Below are 23,342 nucleotides of genomic sequence, written 5' to 3'. Positions count from 1 at the left end.
TTTTGATATTGGAAAAATAATTGAAGATGAAATAAAATAAATCAAATGATCCTCTTTTCCAAAATTTGAGAGAACTCAAATATGAAAATAACGAAATCTCCAACTCTCTCCGAGGGTCCTTGAGTTGCGTGAAATTTCTAGAATCAACCAAAATGCAAGAAATATGATGTGCATGATGATCTAGTGTATAACATACCAAATTGAAAATTTGGGATGTTACAACCAGCGATTTGAATTACGTGTGTAAGATATTCGTAAAAACAACACGTAATAATAGCATCGCTCAAGAATGCTAGTCCTTATGAGGAGTACAATACTCTTAGGAAATGAACATGTTATTTCTTTGAATTTACTTGGAGTAAAAAAATTTAACTCAACAAAACTTTGTTTTTTTAAATTGTTGTGTCTGAACTTTGCCATTATACCCGAAAAGCTTTCGAGTAACATTTTTTTAGAGCGAAAGCAGTATTTCCATTGACCTTTTGAGTAACTTTGGCATTGCTACTGTTAACTGAAATTACATGAAGAACTTATAGTCATTAAATATATTAAATTTACATAACTTTTTTACTAACATGATTTAACTTTGCAAAGAAAAAAGAGAGAACCTATCATTACCTAGCTTGTTTCTGCGGTGAGACAATATGAAGAACTGTTTAAAGAAAAATTACTTGCCAAGATGAAGAACATTCTGATCAGTATGAGCATACTTAATGCAAAAAATACGAAGTACTTTTTTGTTCATGCTAATAATTATGGATCTGTCAACGTAAACTTTTGCGCTCACAGCTGACAATATAATAGCGGGATAATTAATTTTTGCAGCCATCAAATTTGGCGGTGTGCTACCCTGCAGACGAAATGAAAAATGTCCGTAGCCAGAAACACCGGTACTCCCACAGGCCACAACCATCTGTTGCGTTGACTCCAAGAAAGGCGTGGCCTTCAAAATTTGAATCAGCAAGGAGGATGCAGATGTGCTGTAGATGTAGCGTCAGTGCATGCACATAGACTGTACAGTGTAGCGCATAGGCATGGGTAAAAACAACAAATTTGAGCTGTGAACGAAAAGAATTTACAAAATGAACTGTTAATAAAAAAAATTCATCCAGCTAATCTTTTTGTGTAGCGCCCGACAGTCAGATGCCACACTATACTATGCAGCGTCTGATTGATAGGCGTTACACACCTTGTCAGCATCGCACTTCAAATTGACTAAAAATTGCTAAGTCAGTGTACAATGCCTAAGAGCTATATAGTGTAGCGCCTAAAGCGTGGCCTTGCACGCATCAAAAGTTTGTCTCATTCTGTACCATGGAATGAGGGGCGTGTCAGGGATTAGCTAGGTACCCTGTTCAAAATCTCTGACTAGTGTCTAAATGCATATAAAATGGGCTGCCCTATACGTAGCTGGTAGTAGGTAACTTGGCCATAGAAATTACTGTCGTGTCAACCAAAAGAAATCTGAATTAGCAGGGCAGGTACATGCACTGTCGTGTCGTGCCTCTCCTAGCCATGCATTGTCAGTGATAATGAGCCTTTTCGGCCTTTGGGGATCGTTTAGAGTTAACGGCTTGGACGCTAGCGTATGAACTCTTGCAAGCCCACTAGTGCAGCGCCTATGCTACAGGCGTTACACTGTGAAGTGTAGTGTCTATTTTTTAGGTGTTGCACATTAACTTAGCAATTTTTAAGTAGTCCTAAGTATGATATTACGAGGCGTGTAACGCCTATCAGTCAGGTGGTGCATAATACGGTATGTCGCCTGTCTGTCAGGCGCTACATAAAAGGATCAATTGGATGAATTTTTTTTGTCCAAAGTTTACTCTGTAAATTCTTTTCGTTCATAGATTAAGATTGTCGTTTTTGCCGGCATGTGGACAGATTTATCAGATTGGGATATTCTTGATTGATTTGGTCGGATATGTAGAAATCTTTTTCATTATCATAGTGGATCTTCGAAAAAACGGACTTTGTATCGACTAAAGTATATACTTCGACTTTCATGTGCTAGAACTTTAGCTCGTAAACATAAAAGCACGGTACGAATTTTTATGCAACGATTGGGTTCGGCATTTTTAGAAGAACAGCAGGTGCTGGATATCTTACACGTAGACTTGTTGAAGTAGTTCAACATATTATTGTGCGTAGAAGAGATTGTGGTACTATTCAAGGTATTTCTGTAAGTCCTCAAAATGGGATGACGGAAAAACTTTTTGTCCAAACACTAATTGGTCGTGTATTAGCAGACGATATATATATCGGTTCACGATGCATTGCCGCGCGAAATCAAGATATTGGAATTGGATTAATCAATCAATTCATAACTGCCTTTCGAGCACAACCATTTCGAGCACAACCAATATATATTATAACCCCCTTTACTTGCCGAAGCACTTTTTGGATCTGTCAATTATGCTATGGCCGGAGTCCTATTTATAGTGATCTGGTCGAATTGGGAGAAGCCGTAGGTATTATTGCAGGTCAATTAATTGGGGAGCCAGGGACTCAACTAACATTAAGAACTTTTCTGGCAGCGTGCACACGGTCCAGAGAACTGTATGGCCGCCTCCCTGTAACTTTAGTACGTATCTTTTCAACAGCACTTTATGGCGCAACTCCCAGAAAAAAACGCGTCTGATAGCACAGTACGATATAATTAACAAACAGGCTAAACATCTGCACGTGATTAATTAAAAACCAGCCAAATAAATCTTGCGCAACAGATATTGTGTCTTCACGCATGAATTATGCACATCGCCGTCCACACGGGCAATCAAAAGAACCTGGGCTAACAGTACTACGTACATGGCAGAAGAATCTATAGGCCACTGGCCCACAAACGATGCGATACGGCTCGTTATACAGACATCAGAATATCACATGCCCACAAATAGACCCATCTCTTTTATTTCTAGTAGTAGTAACTAGTGTAGTGGCACTGCTACTGCTGCCCCCTGCACTTGGGGGCGAGTCGCAGCGGAGCCAGCGGCGGCGTGGTCAGCCCCGGCGCCTCACTCATGTCCAGGCGCGCCCCGGCGGGGAGTTCCCAGTCGAAGTGGCGCACGAGGCTGGAGAGCGCCATCTCCAGCACCGGCATCGCGAAGCCGATGCCGGGGCAGAGCCGCCGACCCGCGCCGAACGGGAGGAGCTGGTAGTCGTTCCCCCGTAGGTCCACGCCCTCAGCGCCGCCGCCGCCCAGGAACCGCTCCGGCTGGAACTCCTCCGCCGTCGCTCCCCACGCCGCCGGGTCCCTTCCGATCGCCCAGGCGTTGACGAAGAGCGCCGTCTCGGCCGGGATCTCGTAGCCCTGCACGACCGCCATCGTGGTCGATTGGTGCGGGACGAGGAGCGGTGCCACCGGGTGTAGCCGGAGCACCTCCTTCAGCACCGCCCTCAGGTACTCCATCCTTCTCAGGTCGTCTTCCTCGATGCTCGGTTTGCCTTCGGTGGCTCGGCTTATCTCGTCCTGCAGCTTGGCCATTGCCCGTGGGTTCCCGACCAGCTCCGCCATGGCCCATTCCAGCGTGACGGACGATGTGTCTGTTCCGGCGGCTATTATGTCCTGCACGCACCCAACCCAAGAATTGGCCAGAGTACCAAAGAACAAAATATATTAAACATTTTGCTGAGAAATTAAAACCAAAGAAATTATGTGATCGATTGACGATAACCTTGATGATGCTTTTGATGCGATCGTCGGTGAGCTCGAGTCCGGCGGTGCCTTCTTCCCTCAGCCGAAGCAGGACGTCCAGGAAGTCCTCCTCCCCTGCCCTCCCGTCACACTTCTTCTTCTCAAGGTGCTCGGCGATTGTCTCCGATAGGAACTTGTCCCACAGTTGGAGCTCTGCGTCCAGCCTCTTCTCGAGCCCCGTCGCCCACCTAACAACCTTCGCCGCCGCGCCGGGGAGCACGTCTTCCGCCTGGAGCCCCGACAAGAACGCTGCGGAGTTACCCAAAAGCTTTTTTAGCTTCTCCGCCGTGGCCCCTGCGGCTCCGGTCGTCGCGCGGGTAACCACCGCGTTGCTGTAGGCGCAGAGGAGCTCCCTCAGCTCCACGATCTCCCCCGCCTCCGCGGCGCGGCGTGCCCCGGCGACGAGCGCGGCCACCTCAACGGCGCGCACGGGGGCGAACGAGTCGACGCGGCGCGGGGAGAGGAGGTGGACGACGGCCATCTTCTTGCTGCGGCGCCAGGCGTCGCCGTAGGGCGAGAAGGAGACGTTGATGGAGCCGTACGTGAGCTTGTCCACCGGCGCGCTGGGCACGCGGGAGGCGAAGGCGAGGTCGTGGTTCTTGTACAGGTCCGCCGCGGCGGCCGCCGTGGACACCACCAGCGTGCGCCTGCGCCCGAGCTGCAAGAGCAGGAGGCCGCCATCGGTGCCGTACCGAGCGTGCAGCTCGCGCAAGGAGCGGTGCGGCAGCCGGCCCAGGAGGTGGAGGTGGCCGAGCAGCGGACGCGACGGCGGCGAGGGCGGGAGCCTGCTGCTGCCGCCGCCGCCTCGAGCCTTCCAGACGGCGTAGCAGAAGGCGAGAAGCACGGCGGCGAGGACGGCGTACGGAGACATCCACCTTCCGCCGGAGAACAAATACTGGAGTAGTTGGAAATCTTGGGCTGGATAATATATCGTGTGGCGTTGTGAGTGCGGACTGCGGAGCAGCCACGGCAGTGTTCTTGTCTTCGCATCGTCGCATTTTTGTCACTTTGCGATTTTGTCTTAGAAAAGTGATGTCGTCCGTCTGACTTGACGTGAACCCTGATGGAGATATAGTCAACGTACCCCTCCATTTCACAATGTAGTGTTTCCTCTATCTCCATGCTTCAACTTTGATCGTAAATTTAACTACCAAGACCAATTACGGCGGAAGTAAAAGTTATATCAGTCAATGCGTATTCGAAAGAAGTTTTTAATTATGTAATTTTTTCTCCCGCCACAGTCGGTCTCGTTCATTAAATATATGGTCAAAGTTCGACCTCGGTAAGCGCGGGCACACTATATTTTAAAATGGAGGGAGTATAGTTGTTCTAGCCCGGTTTTGTAGACAGTTTTCTTTTTTTATTCTCATGGACCATTTCACTACATCACGCCCTAATAATAGGGCGTGATTGGTCCTGCCTATAGATGGGCAAAGCACAAGTAAATCGAAAAGGTTGTGTCTAGGACTCATCTAGATGTGACATAAGAGCAACTTCAACGGGCCGACTCAAACGGACAGTGTTATTGTTCGTTTTTTGTTCGTTTGGGTTGGCCGTCCGCCCTTTTTTTAGTTTTGGGTCGGCAGTGCGCCCAACGGGCCGACACATTTCATGACCACGCGCGTTTAACATCATGTCGTCGCCCTGGTTTTGGCGCTTTAGCGCGGGAGGGGGGGAGGGGGGAGCGGCCTAGTGGGCGCTGGTTTTGGCGCTCCAGCGCGCGGGAAAGGTTCGCGCGCGTGCCGCAGCCGGCGCTCGCTATAAAGAAAGCGCTCCCTCCACACGCTGTCGGCCTCCCACTCTCGCCGCCTCTGCGTCACCATGTCGATCCGCCGCCTGAGGGCTTCGGATTTTCGCGGAGTTCGCGAGCGCCGTTCCGGCACCTTCTCCGCTGAGATCTGGTTTCGCGAGAAACGTCTCGTCCTCGGCACCTTTGACACCGCAGAGGAGGCGGCCCGCGCGCACGACGCGGCGGCGTGGCGCCTCCTGAGGCCTCGTCGGGATATGAATTTTCCCAACGTGTCGAGCCAGCGGGCGCAGGATCTGGCGCCTCTCCCGCGGCTTTTCACCGACGAGGATCGTCGTGTCCACCGGAGGCGGCAGCTCGCCTCACCATCGTAGAGAAGGACGTGGAAGCCTTGGTGGTGTGGCGCGGAGGCTTCCCGCAAGACATCGTCGACGAGCGTCAGTTCTACAAGCAATTGAGATCGGAGAGGGACGCGAGGAGGAGGGAGCGAGCCGGCTATCGGGAGGACAAGCGTTCGCGGAAGCAGGCAGCTCAATTGAAACTGAAGCTACGAGAAACGGCGGGTTAGGACTTTGAAGACGAGGCGTACGCTGACGCCTACATTCAGACATTGGAGGAGGACATTACCGAGTCGGAGTCAGAAATCGACGAGTAGTGATCTTTTCTTTTTATCTGTGTATGCTAGAATTATCTATGTATCCATTTTTATGTGAAAAAAGGCCGACGGCGTCGGCGACATAGCAGGCAGGTGAGGGTGTGAATTCAATGTGCCACCGACTAGCGGGCTCGGTGGGGAAAGAGGACGAATGCGTGCGCGTCCGTCTTGTGTCCGCACCGACGTAAATCAGGCTCAAAAATGGGTCGAGAATGGGTCGGCAGGCGGACGAAAACGGACATGCGTCCGTTTAGGTCGACGTGTTAGGCCGACTTTTTTGTCCGCACCGACTCAAACGGACGGCCGCGGACGAAATGAGTCGCCTCAGTGGAGTTGCTCTAACTATGTCACATCTAAATATGACATCACCCTCACCTCAATAGAAAAACAAGCTTGCCCAGACTTATTGTTTGTTTGTTTTGATTTTTTTTTTGTTAGGCTGTGCATCTCCAGTCCAACCCAGCAACTTCCATCCCTCGACCTGGGCCCTCGACCTGGGCTTTATTTATGTTGGCTTCGATTGATAGAGATCTCGCTGCTACTCTTTCGATCAGGAATAAAAGCAAGAACTGACGTGTTGCCTGTGCACCTAGTTTTTGTTCTTTTCTGTGTTGAACCTAGTATTTCTTGTACTCCATACAAATTGAAAAAGTTAGCGAATACAAAAAATGTTTGTGAACTTAAAAATTGTTCATTTCTTTTATATAAAACACATTTTTAAATCATGATTTTTACAGAGTACATAATTTTAAGAAAATCTCCATGAATTTGTATTAAAAAAATACGAAAACGATAAAAAATCATGAGTATTTAAAAAAAATGTGGAGACACTCGACAAACACACACACCCTAGTTGCGAGTCGATGGTTAACATGCAACTGGGGATACTCGACAAACACCCCCCCTCCCCCCGTAGTTGCGAGTCGATGGTCGGCTTGCAACTAGGTTCCACAAGAAAACACACACACCCTGAGTTGTGAATCGATAGTTGACTTGCAAGTGGGGGCCCTCGTCAAACACACGTTGACAACGCCCCCTAGTTGCGAGTCGATGCTTAACTTGCAACTAAGGGCCCTCGACAAACACACACAACCCCTGGTTGCGAGTCGATTGTTGACTTGCAACTAGGGACCCATAGAAACACACTTCCCCTCCCCTCCCCTCAGTCGCGAGTTGATGAATGACTTACAACTGGGTTCCCTCAACACACACACACACCTACTTGCGAGTCGATGGTTGACATGCAACTGGGGACACTCGACAAACACATGTTCCCTTAATTGCGAGTCGATGGTTGGCTTACAACTAGGTTCCACAATAAAAGACACACAGCTTAAGTTGCGAGTCGATGTTCGACATGTAACTGGGGACCGTAGAAACACACTTCCCCTCCCTCTCCCCCAGTTACGAGTCGATGGTCGACATGCAACGCGGGACCCTCGACAAACACACACACACATACACCTCTTAGTTGCGAGTCAATGGTTGACATGCAAGTGGGGACACTCGAGAAACACATACACCCTTAGTTGCGAGTCGATGGTCCAATTGCAACTAGATTCCACAATAAAACATACACACACACACCCCTAGTTGCTAGTCGATAGTCGGCATGCAACTTAGGGTCCCGACAAAACAAAAACACCCCCCTAGTTGGGAGTCGATGATCGGCTTGCAACTGGGGACCCTCGACGAACACACACACACACACACACACCCCTTAGTTGCGAGTCGACGGTCAACATGCAACTGGGGACCCTCGACAAAACACACACACCCATAGTTGCGAGTCAATTTTTGACATGCAACTGCGGATCCTCGATAAAACACACAGACCCTCCTAGTTGCGAGTCGATGTACGGCTTGCAACTAGGGGCCACAACAAAACACACACACCCTAGTTGCGAGTCGTTGGTTGGCTTGCAACTAGGGGACCTCGACAAACACGCACAGACACCGCCCCCTAGTTGCGAGTCGATGGTCGGCTTGCAACTAGGGACCATCGACAAATACACACACATCCTTAGTTATGAGTCGAGGTCGACATGCGGCTGGGGACCCTCGACAAAACACACCCCTAGTTGCGAGTCGATTGTTGACATGCAACTGTGGACCCTCGACAAAACACACACACCCTCCTAGTTGCGAGTCGATGGTCGGCTTGCAACTAGGGGCCACGACAAAACACACACACACACCCTAGTTGCGAGTCGTTGGTCAGCTTGCAACTAGGGGCCGTTGACAAACACACATAGACACCGCCCCAATTGCGCGTCGATGGTTGACATGCAACTAGGGGCCCTCGACAAACAAACACACACACACACACACATACACACACACACCTCTAGTTGCGAGTCGATGGTCGGCATGCAACTGGGGAACCTCAACAAACACACACTCCCCTCGTTGCGAGTCGGTGGTTGACATGCAACTAGGTTCCACAATTAAACACACACTCCCCTAGTTGCAAGTCGATGGCCGGCTTGTGCTACCTCTTGAGCACTGCGTTGGATTTCCCCGAAGAGGAGAGGATGATGCAGCAAAGTAGCGTAAGTATTTCCCTCAGTTTTTGAGAACCAAGGTATCAATCCAGTAGGAGGCTACGCTCGAGTCCCTTGTACGTACACAAAAACAATAGCTCAACGCAACCAACGCGCTTAGGGATTGTCAATCCCTTCACGGTCACTTACGAAAGTGAGATCTGATAGAGATGATAAATAATATTTTTGGTATTTTTGGTATAGAGATGCAAAGTAAAAAGTAAAAGGCAAAGTAAAAGCAAAGCAATAATAAAGTGATGGAGATTGATATGATGAGAAAGAGACCCGGGGGCCATAGGTTTCACTAGTGGCTTCTCTCAAGAGCATAAGTATTCTACGGTGGGTGAACAAATTACTGTTGAGCAATTGACAGAATTGAGCATAGTTATGAGAATATCTAGGTATGATCATGTATATAGGCATCACGTCCGAGACAAGTAGACCGAAACGATTCTGCATCTACTACTATTACTCCACTCATCGACCGCTATCCAGCATGCATCTAGAGTATTAAGTTAAAAACAGAGTAACGCCTTAAGTAAGATGACATGATGCAGAGGATAGTTTCATGCAATATGATAAAAAACCCATCTTGTTATCCTCGATGGCAACAATACAATACGTGCCTTGCTGCCCCTTCTGTCACTGGGAAAGGAAACCGCAAGATCGGACCCAAAGCTAAGCACTTCTCCCATGGCAAGAACAACCAATCTAGTAGGCCAAACCAAACTAATAATTTGAAGAGACTTGCAAAGATAACCAATCATACATAAAAGAATTCAGAGAAGATTCAAATATTATTCATAGATAAATTGTATCATAAACCCACAATTCATCGGTCTCAACAAACACACCGCAAAAAGAAGATTACATCGAATAGATCTCCACAAGAGAGGGGGAGAACATTGTATTGAGATCCAAAAAGAGAGAAGAAGCCATCTAGCTACTAGCTATGGACCCGTAGGTCTGAAGTAAACTACTCACACTTCATCGGAGAGGCTTGGATGATGATGTAGAAGCCCTCCATGATCGATTCCCCTTTCGGGGGAGCTCCGGAACAGGCCCCAAGATGGGATCTCATGGATACAGAAAGTTGGGGTGGTGGAATTAGGTTTTTGGCTCCGTCCCCGATCGTTTGGGGGTACGTAGGTATATATAGGAGGAAGAAGTACGTCGGTGGAGCTTCGAGGGGCCCACGAGGCAGGGGGCGCGCCCCCCACCCTCGTGACCACCTCGTGGCTTTTTTGACGGGGGGTCCAAGTCTCCTGGATCTTATCTGATGAGAAAATCACGTTTCCGAAGATTTCATTCTATTTGGACTCCGTTTGATATTATGTTTCTCCGAAACACTGAAATAGGCAAAAAAACAGCAATTCTGGGCTGGGCCTCCGGTTAATAGGTTAGTCCCAAAAATAATATAAAAGTGGAAAATAAAGCCCAATATAGTCCAAAACAGTAGATAATATAGCATGGAGCAATCAAAAATTATAGATACGTTGGAGACGTATCAGCTTGCAACTAGGGACCCTCGACAAACAAACACATCCCTAGTTGCGAGTCGATGCTCGAGTTGCAACTGGGGACCTTCGACAAACACACACCCCTAGTTGCGAATCGATGGTTGACATGTGATACGTCTCTGTCGTATCTACTTTTCCAAACACTTTTGCCCTTGTTTTGGACTCTAACTTGTATGATTTGAATGGAACTAACCCGGACTGACGTTGTTTTCAGCAGAATTGCCATGATGTTGTTTTATGTGCAGAAAACAAAAGTTCTCGGAATGACCTGAAACTCCACGGAATACCTTACAATAAATAATAAAAAATCCTCGCCAAAGATGAAGACCAGGGGGCCCACACCCTGCTCACGAGGGTGGGGGGTGCCCCCCCTAGGGCGCGCTCCCCTACCTCGTGGGCCCCTTGGAGACCTCCCGACTCCAACTCCAACTCTATATATTTGCTTTCGAGGAGAAAAAAATAGAGGAGAAGAAATCATCGTGTTTTACGATACAGAGCCGCCGCCAAGCCCTAAAACCTCTCAGGAGGGCTGATCTGGAGTCCGTTCGGAGCTCCGGAGAGGGGGATTCGTCGCTGTCGTCATCATCAACCATCCTCCATCACCAATTTCATGATGCTCACCACTGTGCATGAGTAATTCCATCGTAGGCTTGCTGGACGGTGATGGGTTGGATGAGATTTATCATGTAATCGAGTTAGTTTTGTTAGGGTTTGATCCCTAGTATCCACTATGTTCTGAGATTGATGTTGCTATGACTTTGCTATGCTTAATGCTTGTCACTAGGGCCCGAGTGCCATGATTTCAGATCTGAACCTATTATGTTTTCATCAATATATGAGTGTTCTTGATCCTATCTTGCAAGTCTATAGTCACCTATTATGTGTTATGATCCATTAACCCCGAAGTGACAATAATCAGGATACTTACCGGTGATGAACGTAGTTTGAGGAGTTCATGTATTCACTATTTGCTAATGCTTTGTTCCGGTACTCTATTAAAAGGAGGCCTTAATATCCCTTAGTTTCCATTAGGACCCCGCTGCCACGGGAGGGTAGGACAAAAGATGTCATGCAAGTTCTTTTCCATAAGCACGTATGACTATATTTGGAATACATGCCTACATTACATTGATGAACTAGAGCTAGTTCTGTGTCACCCTATGTTATGACTGTTACATAATGAACCGCATCCGGCATAATTATCCATCATTGATCCATTGCCTACGAGCTTTCCATATACTGGTTTACGCTTATTACTTTCCCGTTGCTATTGTTACAATCACTACAAAATACCAAAAACATTACTTTACTTTCAGTACTCTTTTGTTACCGTTACCACCACTATCATATTACTTTGCTACTAAACACTTTGCTGCAGATACTAAGTTTCCAGGTGTGGTTGAATTGACAACTCAGCTGCTAATACTTGAGAATATTCTTTGGCTCCCCTTGTGTCGAATCAATAAATTTGGGTTGAATACTCTACCCTCGAAAGCTGTTGCGATCCCCTATACTTGTGTGTCGGAGTAATGGGCCACGGGTAGGCCAACCCGAGCCCCAGAACCTTTCAAGACATCGGGGCAGGCTGCGCCCCTCAAGACCCCAGGACGAAGAGCCGCCTTCAAGAAGCCAACAGCAAGATGGCCAACTAACCACTCATGGCCGAGTCCCAGAGACGACTTCGAGGAAAGCCGACACCCGACTGGCGACTTCCAGAGAAGCCGGCTTTGGGGAGTCGCCCTGCGACTCCAACACCCCCCACGACCTCATCAAGTGGGACGGGGCAGGGGAGTGGCAACGATGAAGCCCGCCCCTGCCCCTTACCAAGGGCAGGCGTGTCCACAGCACGCCGTACCCCGGAAGATCTCCGTGCGGCGTGGCACTGTTGCCATGCCGGCCCTAACATCAGCACCGCAGGGCCGAATCCTGCACCCATGATGGCTTGTCTGTACGGCCTAGAGGCGGCGGGCTCCACCAGTCAGTGAGACCCCAGGAGACGGCAAGAGGACCACCAGTCGAACCCGTCGGGAGTCGGCCCCTGGGAGTCGGCCGAGCCCTCCCTCGGGGCCCACGCGCCATTAACCAAGATGTGATGGGGAGTGGCAATAGTGATCGCCCGCCAGGCGGCGGGGCTGTTGCCACGACCTCATGATCAAGCCCGCGTCATCAGAAGCACCGCTACAGTAATCAGCAGCCGGCAAGACCCGCCCGCGGCGGACGCAGCCTGTCGGCTCCGTACCGGGCCAGTCAGCGGGGCCCGCCAGCCGATGGGCCCCAGCGGTCGGCAGAGAAGACAGAGGCCTGAGGCGCTGACGGCTGGGCCCGCGTCCAGCCGGATTACCCTTGTACCCCTAGGGGGTAGGCCTATATAAACCCCCCAGGGCACCCATGCAAAGGGTTGGAACCCATTAGCTCTAGACCAGATTATATAGAAGGGAGAGAGCTAGCCTTGCCCTCTCCTACCTCCTAGAAACAGCTCAAGGAGCAACCGTGTAAACACTTTGCCATAGTGATCATGCGGAGACCCCGCAGAGCAGCAGTAGGGGTATTATCTCCTCGGAGAGCCCTGAAGCTGGGTAAGATTCGCCGGCGTGCATGTCTTCGCCTCATCCCGTTTCCAGGCACCGGCGAAATTCTACTCGCCCCCACCATGATAGGCCATCCTTTTGCATATGTCGCACCAAACCCCCGACATTTGGCGCCCACCCTGGGGCCTGGTGCACCGCCGTCCAGAGATCTGTTCTGGACAGGAACCCTTTTTCTCCCTGGCGAGCGCAGCCAGCCAGGCACGCCAGACGGAGTTTGCACCGATGCGCTAAGCGGCGTTGAGATCGCCTGCGTGGCCAGCTCCTTGGCCGAACTTGTCAGCGAGGTCCTCCTCTCCGACGAACCTGCGTCCAACGCCGGCACGGGCGGCCCCGAGAACTTCCTCGCGGGCCTCCTCGATCAACTCCACGTTTCCGGTCAGCCTGCCGTAGACTTGGAGTCCGTAGGCTCCACCGACCCGATGCTGGTCGACTCCGACACCGCGTCGCTCGACGCGTTCCCCACCAATGTGGTGGTCTATGACGAACCTCTCCCTCGTGCGGAGAGCAACGGAAGCACCGTCACCAAGGTGCTAGTCATCAGTCATGACGAGCTCCCCGGCCGAGGAGCACACGACTCACTTGGCGCGGCGTTGCAAGACCTAACCGCGCCCATTCCGGAAGACGCTGACGCAGAGACGTTGGAGGCGCGCCGCCTTCAGCTCGTTGAAGGCGCAAAGAAGCTGGCCAGCATGAGGCGCTTGTCAGAAGCCTACCAGCGGGAGATGGATCGCGCCGTCGGCGGCTCGCCGGCCCCAGCGGGGCCCAGCCGCTTTGGCACGGTCCAGCAGCGCGGCATAGCCATCACCAACCTATTTGGGGCAAGCCTCCCTGTGTACGCTACACCAGCGGAGAACATCCGAGCCGCCCAGGTAGCGGCGGATGAGCTGGACAATTTCGAGGGCGAAGAGCGCCGCCTCATGATGGAGCGAGTCCAGCGGCTCCTCGACGCGGCCGCCACGTAGAACGAGGCCGGCTGTCGCGCGGAGGTGCCGCAGCGGCCAATCGACGACCTTCACCGAGATCAAGGCACGACGTCTCAGACGCCGACTGGCTGCGCCCGAGGAAGAAGAGACAAGGAGCCGGTTGTCAGCCACAGTCGGACTCGCATTACCATAGAGCGCGACCGAGACGGCCGCCCGAGAGCAGTGGAACGACGGGACGACTGTCCGCCTCCCCCTCCCCGCAAGGAGAGGCGAGTCTCCCCGCCGCCTGTTGACCATCCGACTCTCGGCGACCGCCTTGGCCGCCGAGAGGGAGTTGGAGAGAATGACGCCCGCCACCGGATCGACCGACTTCACCGATCCTTAGCGCTGGAAGAAGAAGACGAGCTGGGTCTGCCTTGTTTCGGGCCCCGCATTTGGGACGAGCCCTTTCCCAGAGGGTTCACGCTCCCAAGAGACACGCCCAAGTATACCGGCTCCGTGAAGTCGGAAGACTGGCTAGTCGACTACTCCATGGCTGTCAGCATAGCAAACGGCAACAAGCGTGTCGCCATAAAGTACATTCCGCTCATGCTCCAGGGCACGGCCCGGACATGGCTGAACAGCCTAAAGCCCCGCAGCATCAACATCTGGGTCGACTTCACCGAAGCATTTGTCCGCAACTTCACCAGCACGTACAAGTGTCCTCCCAAGCCTCGTCAGCTCTCCTTGTGCGTGCAAGGCCCCGACGAGTCGACTCGCGATTACCTCACATGTTGGGCCGAGCTTCGGAACTCCTGTGAGGGCGTGCACGAGGTGCAGGCCATCGAGTACTTGACAGCCGGGTGCAGAGAAGGCACCCTCCTCAAGCACAAGCTCCTTTGCGACTAGCCAGAAACCCTCGACGAGCTGCTGATCATAGCGGACAAGTACGCCACGGCCGACTCCTCCATGAAGGCGGAGATTCAAATCAGCACAACTGGCAAAGTGGCTCCTCAAGCTCCAAGAACTCTGGCGGCAGACGCCAGCCGGTGACAACAACAGGGCGACCACAAGCGCAAGGCCCCGCAGCCGGCTTCCAGCAGCCGGCAGGTCGCGACCGTTGAAGCCCAGCAGCCAGATGAGCAGCCCCCGCCCAAGCGACAGAAAGGCGGCAAGCTAAATTGGTTGTCGGCCTTCTCATATGAGCAGACCTTGGATGGACCTTGCAAGTTCCATAGCGGCGCGAAGCCGTCGAATCACACCACCCGAAAGTGCCACTGGCTCACCAGGATCGCCAAGGGAGACGGCCTCCTGCCTCCCCCGCCTGCTGGGCAGCCGCCTCCGCCGCCGCCCCAGCAGCCGGCTGTCAGGTCAATCGGCACTGTACAGGACGAATACCCTGAAGAGCACGGAGCCTACGTGGTGTTCACCAGTGTGGCTGATAATCGACGCAGCAGGCGGCTGCAGCGACAAGAGGTGAATGCAGTAGCGTCGGAGACGCCAGAGTTCATGCACTGGTCTGAGAAGCCCATCAGCTGGAGCAGGGCTGACCACCCAGAAGTGATGCCGAGTCTGGGCTCCTATGCCTTGGTCCTGGACACCACCTTTGCTACAGAAAGACGAGCCGCGCGTTTCTCGCGAGTTCTGATAGACGGAGGCAGCAGCATCAATATCCTGTACAAGGACACCTTGGAGAAGTTAGGAATCAAGCAAAGACAGCTTCAGAACAGCCGGACTGTGTTTCACGGCATTGTTCCCGGGCTTTCCTGCTCACCAATCGGCAAGATCCTGATGGACGTCCTCTTTGGAGACAAAGATCACTTCCACAGAGAGTCTGTTTGGTTTGAGGTGGTGGACCTTGAGAGCCCATACCATGCACTACTTGGCCGACCCGCCTTGGCCAAGTTCATGGCGGTTCCCCACTACGCCTACCTCAAGATGAAGATGCCCAGTTCCAGGGGAATTCTGACTGTGGCTGGCGACTACCGGAAGTCGTCTGCTTGCACGGCTGAGAGCAGTCGGCTGGCCGAGTCCCTGGTAATCGCGGCAGAGAAGCGGCTCCTCGAGCGAGTTGTGGCGATGGCCGGCAAGCAGCCTGAGGTATCGCCCAACCCAAAAGAGTCGGAGGCTGAGGGTTCATTCAAGCCGGCCAAAGAGACAAAGAAGATACCCTTGGATCCGGAGCACCCAGAGAGGTACGCCGTCGTAGGTGCAAACCTCGATAGCAAATAGGAAGGTGAGCTCGTCGATTTCCTCCGTGAGAATCGAGACATCTTCGCATGGTCCCCCAAAGTTACATGTCCGATCTGATGCAAAGCCGGTCAGGCAGCCCCTGCGCCGCCTATCAGAAGAGAAGAGAAGAGTTGTCGGAGAAGAGATAGCCCGACTCCTAGCAGCCGGCTTCATTATGGAAGTGTTCTTTCCAGAATGGCTAGCAAATCCGGTCCTGGTACTGAAGAAGAACAAGCAGTGGCGAATGCGTATTGACTACACGAGCCTCAACAAGGCCTGCCCCAAGGACCCGTTTGCTCTACCAAGAATCGATCAGGTGATAGACTCCACAGCCGGATGCGAGTTGTTGAGTTTTTTGGATGCATACTCAGGATATCACCAGATCAAGCTGAACCCGGCTGACAGACTGAAGACCGCCTTCATCACGCCGTTTGGAGCCTTTTGCTACCTCACCATGACGTTCGGCTTAAGGAATGCCGGCGCCACCTTTCAGCATTGCATGCAGAAGTGCCTCCTCAAGCAGCTCGGCAGGAACGCCCACGTCTACGTGGACGATGTGGTGGTGAAGACGGAAAAGCATGGAACACTGCTGGAAGACCTCAAGGAGACCTTTGAGAACCTGCACCGATTCCATATCAAGCTCAACCCCGAGAAGTGTGTCTTCGGAGTACCAGCCGGCCAGCTCCTAGGCTTCCTGGTCTCTGAACGCGGCATAGAATGCAACCCAGTAAAGATCAAGGCCATTGAGAGAATGGAGGCACCCAGCCGACTGCTGGATGTGCAGAAGTTCACTGGCTGCTTGGCGTCCATCAGCCGATTCATCAGTCGGCTGGGCGAGAAAGCTCTCCCCTTATACCAACTCATGAAGAAGACCACTTTTTTCGAGTGGAACCATAAGGCGGACGAAGCTTTTCACCAGTTGAAGAAGGTGCTGACTACTCCACCCGTCCTGGTGGCTCCGACTCCCAAAGAACCTATGCTCCTGTACATCGCCGCCACCAGCCGGGTAGTCAGCATGGTCATTGTAGTGGAACGCAAGGAGGAAGGCAAGGCGCTACCTATCGAGAGACCGGTATATTACCTGAGCGAGGTATTGTCGACCTCCAAGCAGAACTACCCCCACTACCGGAAGATGTGCTATGGCGTACACTTTGCTGCCAAGAAATTGAAGCCTTATTTTCAAGAGCATCCAATCACGGTGGTCTGCAAGATAATTGGTAGCCGAGATGCTTCTGGCCGAGTGGCTAAATGGGCCATAGAGCTGGCTCCCTACACCATCCACTACCAGCCCCATGAAGGAAATATGCCCTAGAGGCAATAATAAAGTTATTATTTATTTCCTTATATCATGATAAATGTTTATTATTCATGCTAGAATTGTATTAACCGGAAACATAATACATGTGTGAATACATAGACAAACAGAGTGTCACTAGTATGCCTCTACTTGACTAGCTCGTTAATCAAAGATGGTTATGTTTCCTAACCATGAACAAAGAGTTGTTATTTGATTAACGGGATCACATCATTAGGTGAATGATCTGATTGACATGACCCATTCCATTAGCTTAGCACCCGATCGTTTAGTATGTTGCTATTGCTTTCTTCATGACTTATACATGTTCCTATGACTATGAGATTATGCAACTCCCGTTTGTCGGAGGAACACTTTGTGTGCTACCAAACATCACAACATAAATGGGTGATTATAAAGGTGCTCTACAGGTGTCTCCAAAGGTACATGTTGGGTTGGCGTATTTTGAGATTAGGATTTGTCACTCCAATTTTTGGAGAGGTATCTCTGGGCCCTCTCGGTAATGCACATCACATAAGCCTTGCAAGCATTGCAACTAATGAGTTAGTTGTGAGATGATGTATTACGGAACGAGTAAAGAGACTTGCCGGTAACGAGATTGAACTAGGTATTGAGATACCGACGATCGAATCTCGGGCAAGTAACATACTGATGACAAAGGGAACAACGTATGTTGTTATGCGGTCTGACCGATAAAAGATCTTCGTAGAATATGTAGGAGCCAATATGAACATCCAGGTTCCGCTATTGGTTATTGACCGGAGACGTGTCTCGGTCATGTCTACATTGTTCTCGAACCCGTAGGGTCCGCACGCTTAAGGTTACGATGACAGTTATATTATGAGTTTATGCATTTTGATGTACCAAAGTTTGTTCGGAGTCCCAGATGTGATCACGGACATGACGAGGAGTCTCGGAATGGTCGATACATAAAGATTGATATATTGGAAGCCTATATTTGGATATCGGAAGTGTTCCGGGTGAAATCGGGATTTTACCGGAGTACCGGGAGGTTACCGGAACCCCCCGGGAGGTATATGGGCCTTAGTGGGCCTTAGTGGAAGAAGAGTAGAGGCGGCCAGGGCTGGGCCGCGCGCCCCTCCACTCCTAGTCCGAATAGGACAAGGAGAGAGGGGGCCGGCGCTCCCCTCCTTCTCTCTCTCTCTTTTCCCACCTCACGAATCCTATTCCAACTAGGAAAAGGGGGGGGGGAGTCCTACTCCCGAAGGGAGTAGGACTCCTCCTGGCGCGCCCTATGATGGCCGGCCGGCCTCCCCCTCTTGAACCTCTATATACGGAGGCAGGGGCACCCCATAGAGACACAAGTTGATCCACGTGATCATATTCTTAGCCGTGTGCGATGCCCCCTTCCACCATAGTCCTCGATGATATTGTAGCGGTGCTTAGGCGAAGCCCTGCGACGGTAGTACATCAAGATCGTCACCATGCCGTCGTGCTGACAGAACTCTTCCCCGACACTTTGCTGGATCGGAGTCCGGGGATCGTCATCGAGCTAAACGTGTGCTAGAACTCGGAGGTGCCGTAGTTTCGGTGCTTGATCGGTCGGGCCGTGGAGACGTACGACTACATCAACCAAACGCTTCCGTTGTCGATCTACATAGATCATACTCTCCCCTCTCGTTGCTATGCATCACCATGATCTTGCGTGTGCGTAGGAAAATTTTGAAATTACTACGTTCCCCAACAGTGGTATCAGAGCCTAGGTTTTATATGTTGATGTTATATGCACGAGTAGAACACAAGTGAGTTGTGGGCAATATAAGTCATACTTCTTACCAGCATGTCATACTTTGGTTCGGCGGTATTGTTGGACGAAGCGGCCCGGACCGACATTACGCGTACGCTTACGCGAGACCGGTTCTCCCAACGTGCTTTGCACATAGGTGGCTTGCGGGTGACAGTTTCTCCAACTTTAGTTGAACCGAGTGTGGCTACGCCCGGTCCTTGAGAAGGTTAAAACAGCACCAACTTGAAAAACTACCGTTGTGGTTTTGTTACGTAGGTAAGATTGGTTCTTGCTTAAGCCCGTAGCAGCCACGTAAAACTTGCAACAACAAAGTAGAGGACGTCTAACTTGTTTTTGCAGGGCATGTTGTGATGTGATATGGTCAAGACATGATGCTAAATTTTATTGTATGAGATGATCATGTTTTGTAACCGAGTTATCGGCAACTGGCAGGAGCCATATGGTTGTCGCTTTATTGTATGCAATGCAATCGCCCTGTAATGCTTTACTTTATCACTAAGAGGTAGCGATAGTCGTAGAAGCATAAGATTGGCGAGACGACAACGATGCTACGATGGAGATCAAGGTGTCGCGCCGGTGACGATGGTGATCACGATGGTGCTTCGAGGATGGAGATCACAAGCACAAGATGATGATGGCCATATCATATCACTTATATTGATTGCATGTGATGTTTATCTTTTATGCGTCTTATCTTGCTTTGATTGACGGTAGCATTATAAGATGATCTCTCACTAAATTTCAAGATAAAAGTGTTCTCCCTGAGTATGCACCATTGCCAAAGTTCGTCGTGCCCAGACACCACGTGATGATCGGGTGTGATAAGCTCTACGTCCATCTACAACGGGTGCAAGCCGGTTTTGCACACGCAGAATACTCAGGTTAAACTCGACGAGCCTAGCATATGCAGATATGGCCTCGGAACACTAAGATCGAAAGATCGAGCGTGAATCATATAGTAGATATGATCAACATAGTGATGTTCACCATTGAAACTACTCCATCTCATGTGATGATCGGACATGGTTTAGTTGATTTGGATCACGTGATCACTTAGAAGATTAGAGGGATGTCTTTCTAAATGGGAGTTCTTAAGTAATATGATTAATTGAACTTTAAATTTATCATGAACTTAGTCCTGGTAGTATTTTGCAAATTATGTTGTAGATCAATAGCTCGCGTTGTTGCATTCATGTGTTTATTTTGATATGTTCCTAGAGAAAATTGTGTTGAAAAATGTTAGTAGCAATGATGCGGATTGGATCTGTGATCTGAGGTTTATCCTCATTGCTGCACAGAAGAATTATGTCCTTGATGCACCGCTAGGTGACAGACCTATTGCAGGAGCAGATGCAGACGTTATGAACGTTTGGCTAGCTCAATATGATGACTACTTGATAGTTTAGTGCACCATGCTTAATGGCTTAGAATCGGGACTTCAAAGATGTTTTAAATGTCATGGAACATATGAGATGTTCCAGGAGTTGAAGTTAATATTTCAAGCAAAAACCCGAGTTGAGAGATATGAAGTTTCCAACAAGTTCTATAGCTGAAAGATGGAAGAGAATCGCTCAACTAGTGAGCATGTGCTCAGATTGTCTTGGTACTACAATTGCTTGAATCAAGTGGGAGTTAATCTTCCAGATAAGATAGTGATTGACCGAATTCTCTAGTCACCATCACCAAGTTAGTAGAACTTCATGATGAACTATGATATGCAAGGGATAACGGAAACGATTCCCAAGCTCTTCGTAATGCGGAAATTGACGAAGGTAGAAATCGAGAAAAACATCAAGTGTTGATGGTAGACAAGACCACTAGTTTCAAGAAAAGGGCAGAGGGAAGAAGGGGAACTTCAAGAAGAACAGCAAGCAAGTTGATGCTCAAGTGAAGAAGCCCAAGTCTGGTCCTAAGCCTGAGACTAAGTGTTTCTACTGCAAAGGGACTGGTCACTGGAAGCGGAACTACCCCAAGTGATTGGCGGATAAGAAGGATGGCAAAGTGAACATAAGTATATTTGATATACATGTTATTGATGTGTACTTTACTAGTGTTTATAGCAACCCCTCGGTATTTGATACTAGTTCAGTTGCTAAGATTAGTAACTCGAAACGGGAGTTGCAGAATAAAAAGAGACTAGTTAAGGGTGAAGTGACGATGTGTGTTGGAAGTGGTTCCAAGATTGATATGATCATCATCGCACACTCCCTATACTTTCGGGATTAGTGTTGAACTTGAATAAGTGTTATTTGGTGTTTGCGTTAAGCATGAATATGATTTGATCATGTTTATTGTAATACGGTTATTCATTTAAGTAAGAGAATAAATTGTTGTTCTGTTTACATGAATAAAACCTTATATGGTTACACACCCAATGAAAATAGTTCGTTGGATCTCAATCGTAGTGATACACATAATCATAATATTGAAACCAAAAGATGCAAAGTTAATAATGATAGTGCAACTTATTTGTGGCATTGCCGTTTAGGTCATATTGGTGTAAAGCGCATGAAGAAACTCCATGCTGATGGGCTTTTGGAATCACTTGATTATGAATCAGTTGATGCTTGCGAACCATGCCTCATGGGCAAGATGACTAAGACTCTGTTCTTCGGAACAATGGAGCGAGCAACAGATTTGTTGGAAATCATATATACTGATGTATGTGGTCCGATGAATATTGAGGCTCGTGACAGGTATCATTATTTTCTGATCTTCACAGATGATTTGAGCAGATATGAGTATATTTACTTGATGAAACATAAGTCTGAAACATTTGAAAAGTTCAAAGAATTTCAGAGTGAAGTGAAAAATCATCGTAACAAGAAAATAAAGTTTCTACGATCTGATCGTAGAGAAGAGCATTTGAGTTACGAGTTTGGCCTTCAGTTAAAAACAATGTGAAATAGTTTCACTACTCACGCCACCTGGAACACCACAATGTAATGGTGTGTCCGAACGTCATAACCGTACTTTATTAGATATGGTGCGATCTATGATGTCTCTTACCGATCTACCACTATCATTTTGGGGTTATGCATTAGAGACAACTGCATTCACGTTAAATAGGGCACCATCTAAATCCGTTGAAACGACACCGTATGAACTATGGTTTGGCAAGAAACCTAAGCTGTCATTTCTTAAAGTTTGGGACTGCGATGCTTATGTGAAAAAAGTTTCAACATGATAAGCTTGAACCCAAATCGGAGAAGTAAATCTTCATAGGTTACCCAAAAGAAAATGTTGGGTACACCTTCTATCACAGATCCGAAGGCAAGTTATTCATTGCTGAGAATGGATCCTTTCTAGAGAAGGAGTTTCTCTCGAAAGAAGTGAGTGGGAGGAAAGTAGAAAACTTGATAAGGTAATTGTACCTTCTCCCTTATTGGAAAATAGTTCATCACAGAAATCTGTTCTTGTGACTACTACACCAATTAGTGAGGAAGCTAATGATGATGATCATGTAACTTCAGATCAAGTTACTACCGAATCTCGTAGGTAAACCAGAGTGAGATCCGCACCAGAGTGGTACGGTAATCCTATTCTGGAAGTCATGTTACTAGACCATGACGAACTTGCGAACTATTAAGAAGCGATGATGAGCCCAGATTCCGCAAAATGGCTTGAGACCATGAAATCTGAGATGAGATCCATGTATGAGAACAAAGTATGGACTTTGATTGACTTGCCCAATGATCAGCGAGCCATTGAGATTAAATGGATCTTCAAGAGGAAGACGGACGCTGATAGTAGTGTTACTATCTACAAAGCTAGAATTGTCGCAAAAAGGTTTTCGACAAGTTCAAGGTGTTGACTATGATGAGAGTTTCTCACTCGTATCTATGCTTAAGTCTGTCCGAATCATGTTAGCAATTGCCGCATTTTATGAAATCCAGCAAATGGATGTCAAAAACTACATTCCTGAATGGATTTCTCGAAGAAGAGTTGTATATGATGCAGCCAGAAGGTTTTGTCGATCCAAAAGGAGCTAACAAAGTGTGCAAGATCCAGCGATCCATTTATGGACTGGTGCAAGCCTCTCGGAGTTGGAATAAACGCTTTGATAGTATGATCAAAGCATATAGTTTTATACAGACTTGCGGTGAAGCCTGTATTTACAAGAAAGTGAGTGGGAGCACTACAGCATTTCTGATAAGTATATGTGAATGACATATTGTTGATCGGAAATAATGTAGAATTATTCTGCAAAGCATAAAGGAGTGTTTTTAAAGAAGTTTTTCAAAGAAAGACCTCGGTGAAGCTGCTTACATATTAAGCATCAAAATCTATAGAGATAGATCAAGATGCTTGATAAGTTTTTTCAATGAGTACATACCTTGACAATATTTTGAAGTAGTTCAAAAATGGAACAGTCAAA

At 49.0% G+C, this 23,342-nt stretch overlaps 1 protein-coding gene across 1 annotated transcript; it reads right to left on the bottom strand.

Moving 5' to 3' along the window:
• Window positions 1-2,689: 2,689 nt before the first annotated feature.
• LOC125510199 (cytochrome P450 71A1) lies at window positions 2,690-4,646 on the bottom strand. Its single transcript, XM_048675299.2, has 2 exons — window positions 3,675-4,646; window positions 2,690-3,565 (listed from the first exon to the last, which is right to left on the bottom strand). The coding sequence occupies exons 1-2, from the start codon at window positions 4,563-4,565 to the stop codon at window positions 2,945-2,947; spliced, it is 1,512 nt and encodes a 503-aa protein (XP_048531256.1). The 5' UTR covers window positions 4,566-4,646; the 3' UTR covers window positions 2,690-2,944.
• Between the last annotated feature and the right edge of the window lie 18,696 nt (window positions 4,647-23,342).

Source organism: Triticum urartu, chromosome 5A (genome assembly GCF_056163025.1).
Source record: "Triticum urartu cultivar PI428250 chromosome 5A, HENAU_Tu73, whole genome shotgun sequence".
NCBI classification, from domain to species: domain Eukaryota; kingdom Viridiplantae; phylum Streptophyta; class Magnoliopsida; order Poales; family Poaceae; genus Triticum; species Triticum urartu.
This window is presented reverse-complemented; position numbering and strand designations above follow the sequence as displayed.

What these genes read in the sequence shown, in the direction of transcription:
- LOC125510199 (XM_048675299.2), bottom strand. Translation starts at nt 4,565, where the DNA reads ATGTCTCCGTACGCCGTCCTCGCCGCCGTGCTTCTCGCCTTCTGCTAC. An exon ending in GCATCAAAAGCATCATCAAG is followed by an intron (nt 3,566 to 3,674) that starts GTTATCGTCAAT and finishes GGGTGCGTGCAG; the next exon opens with GACATAATAGCCGCCGGAAC.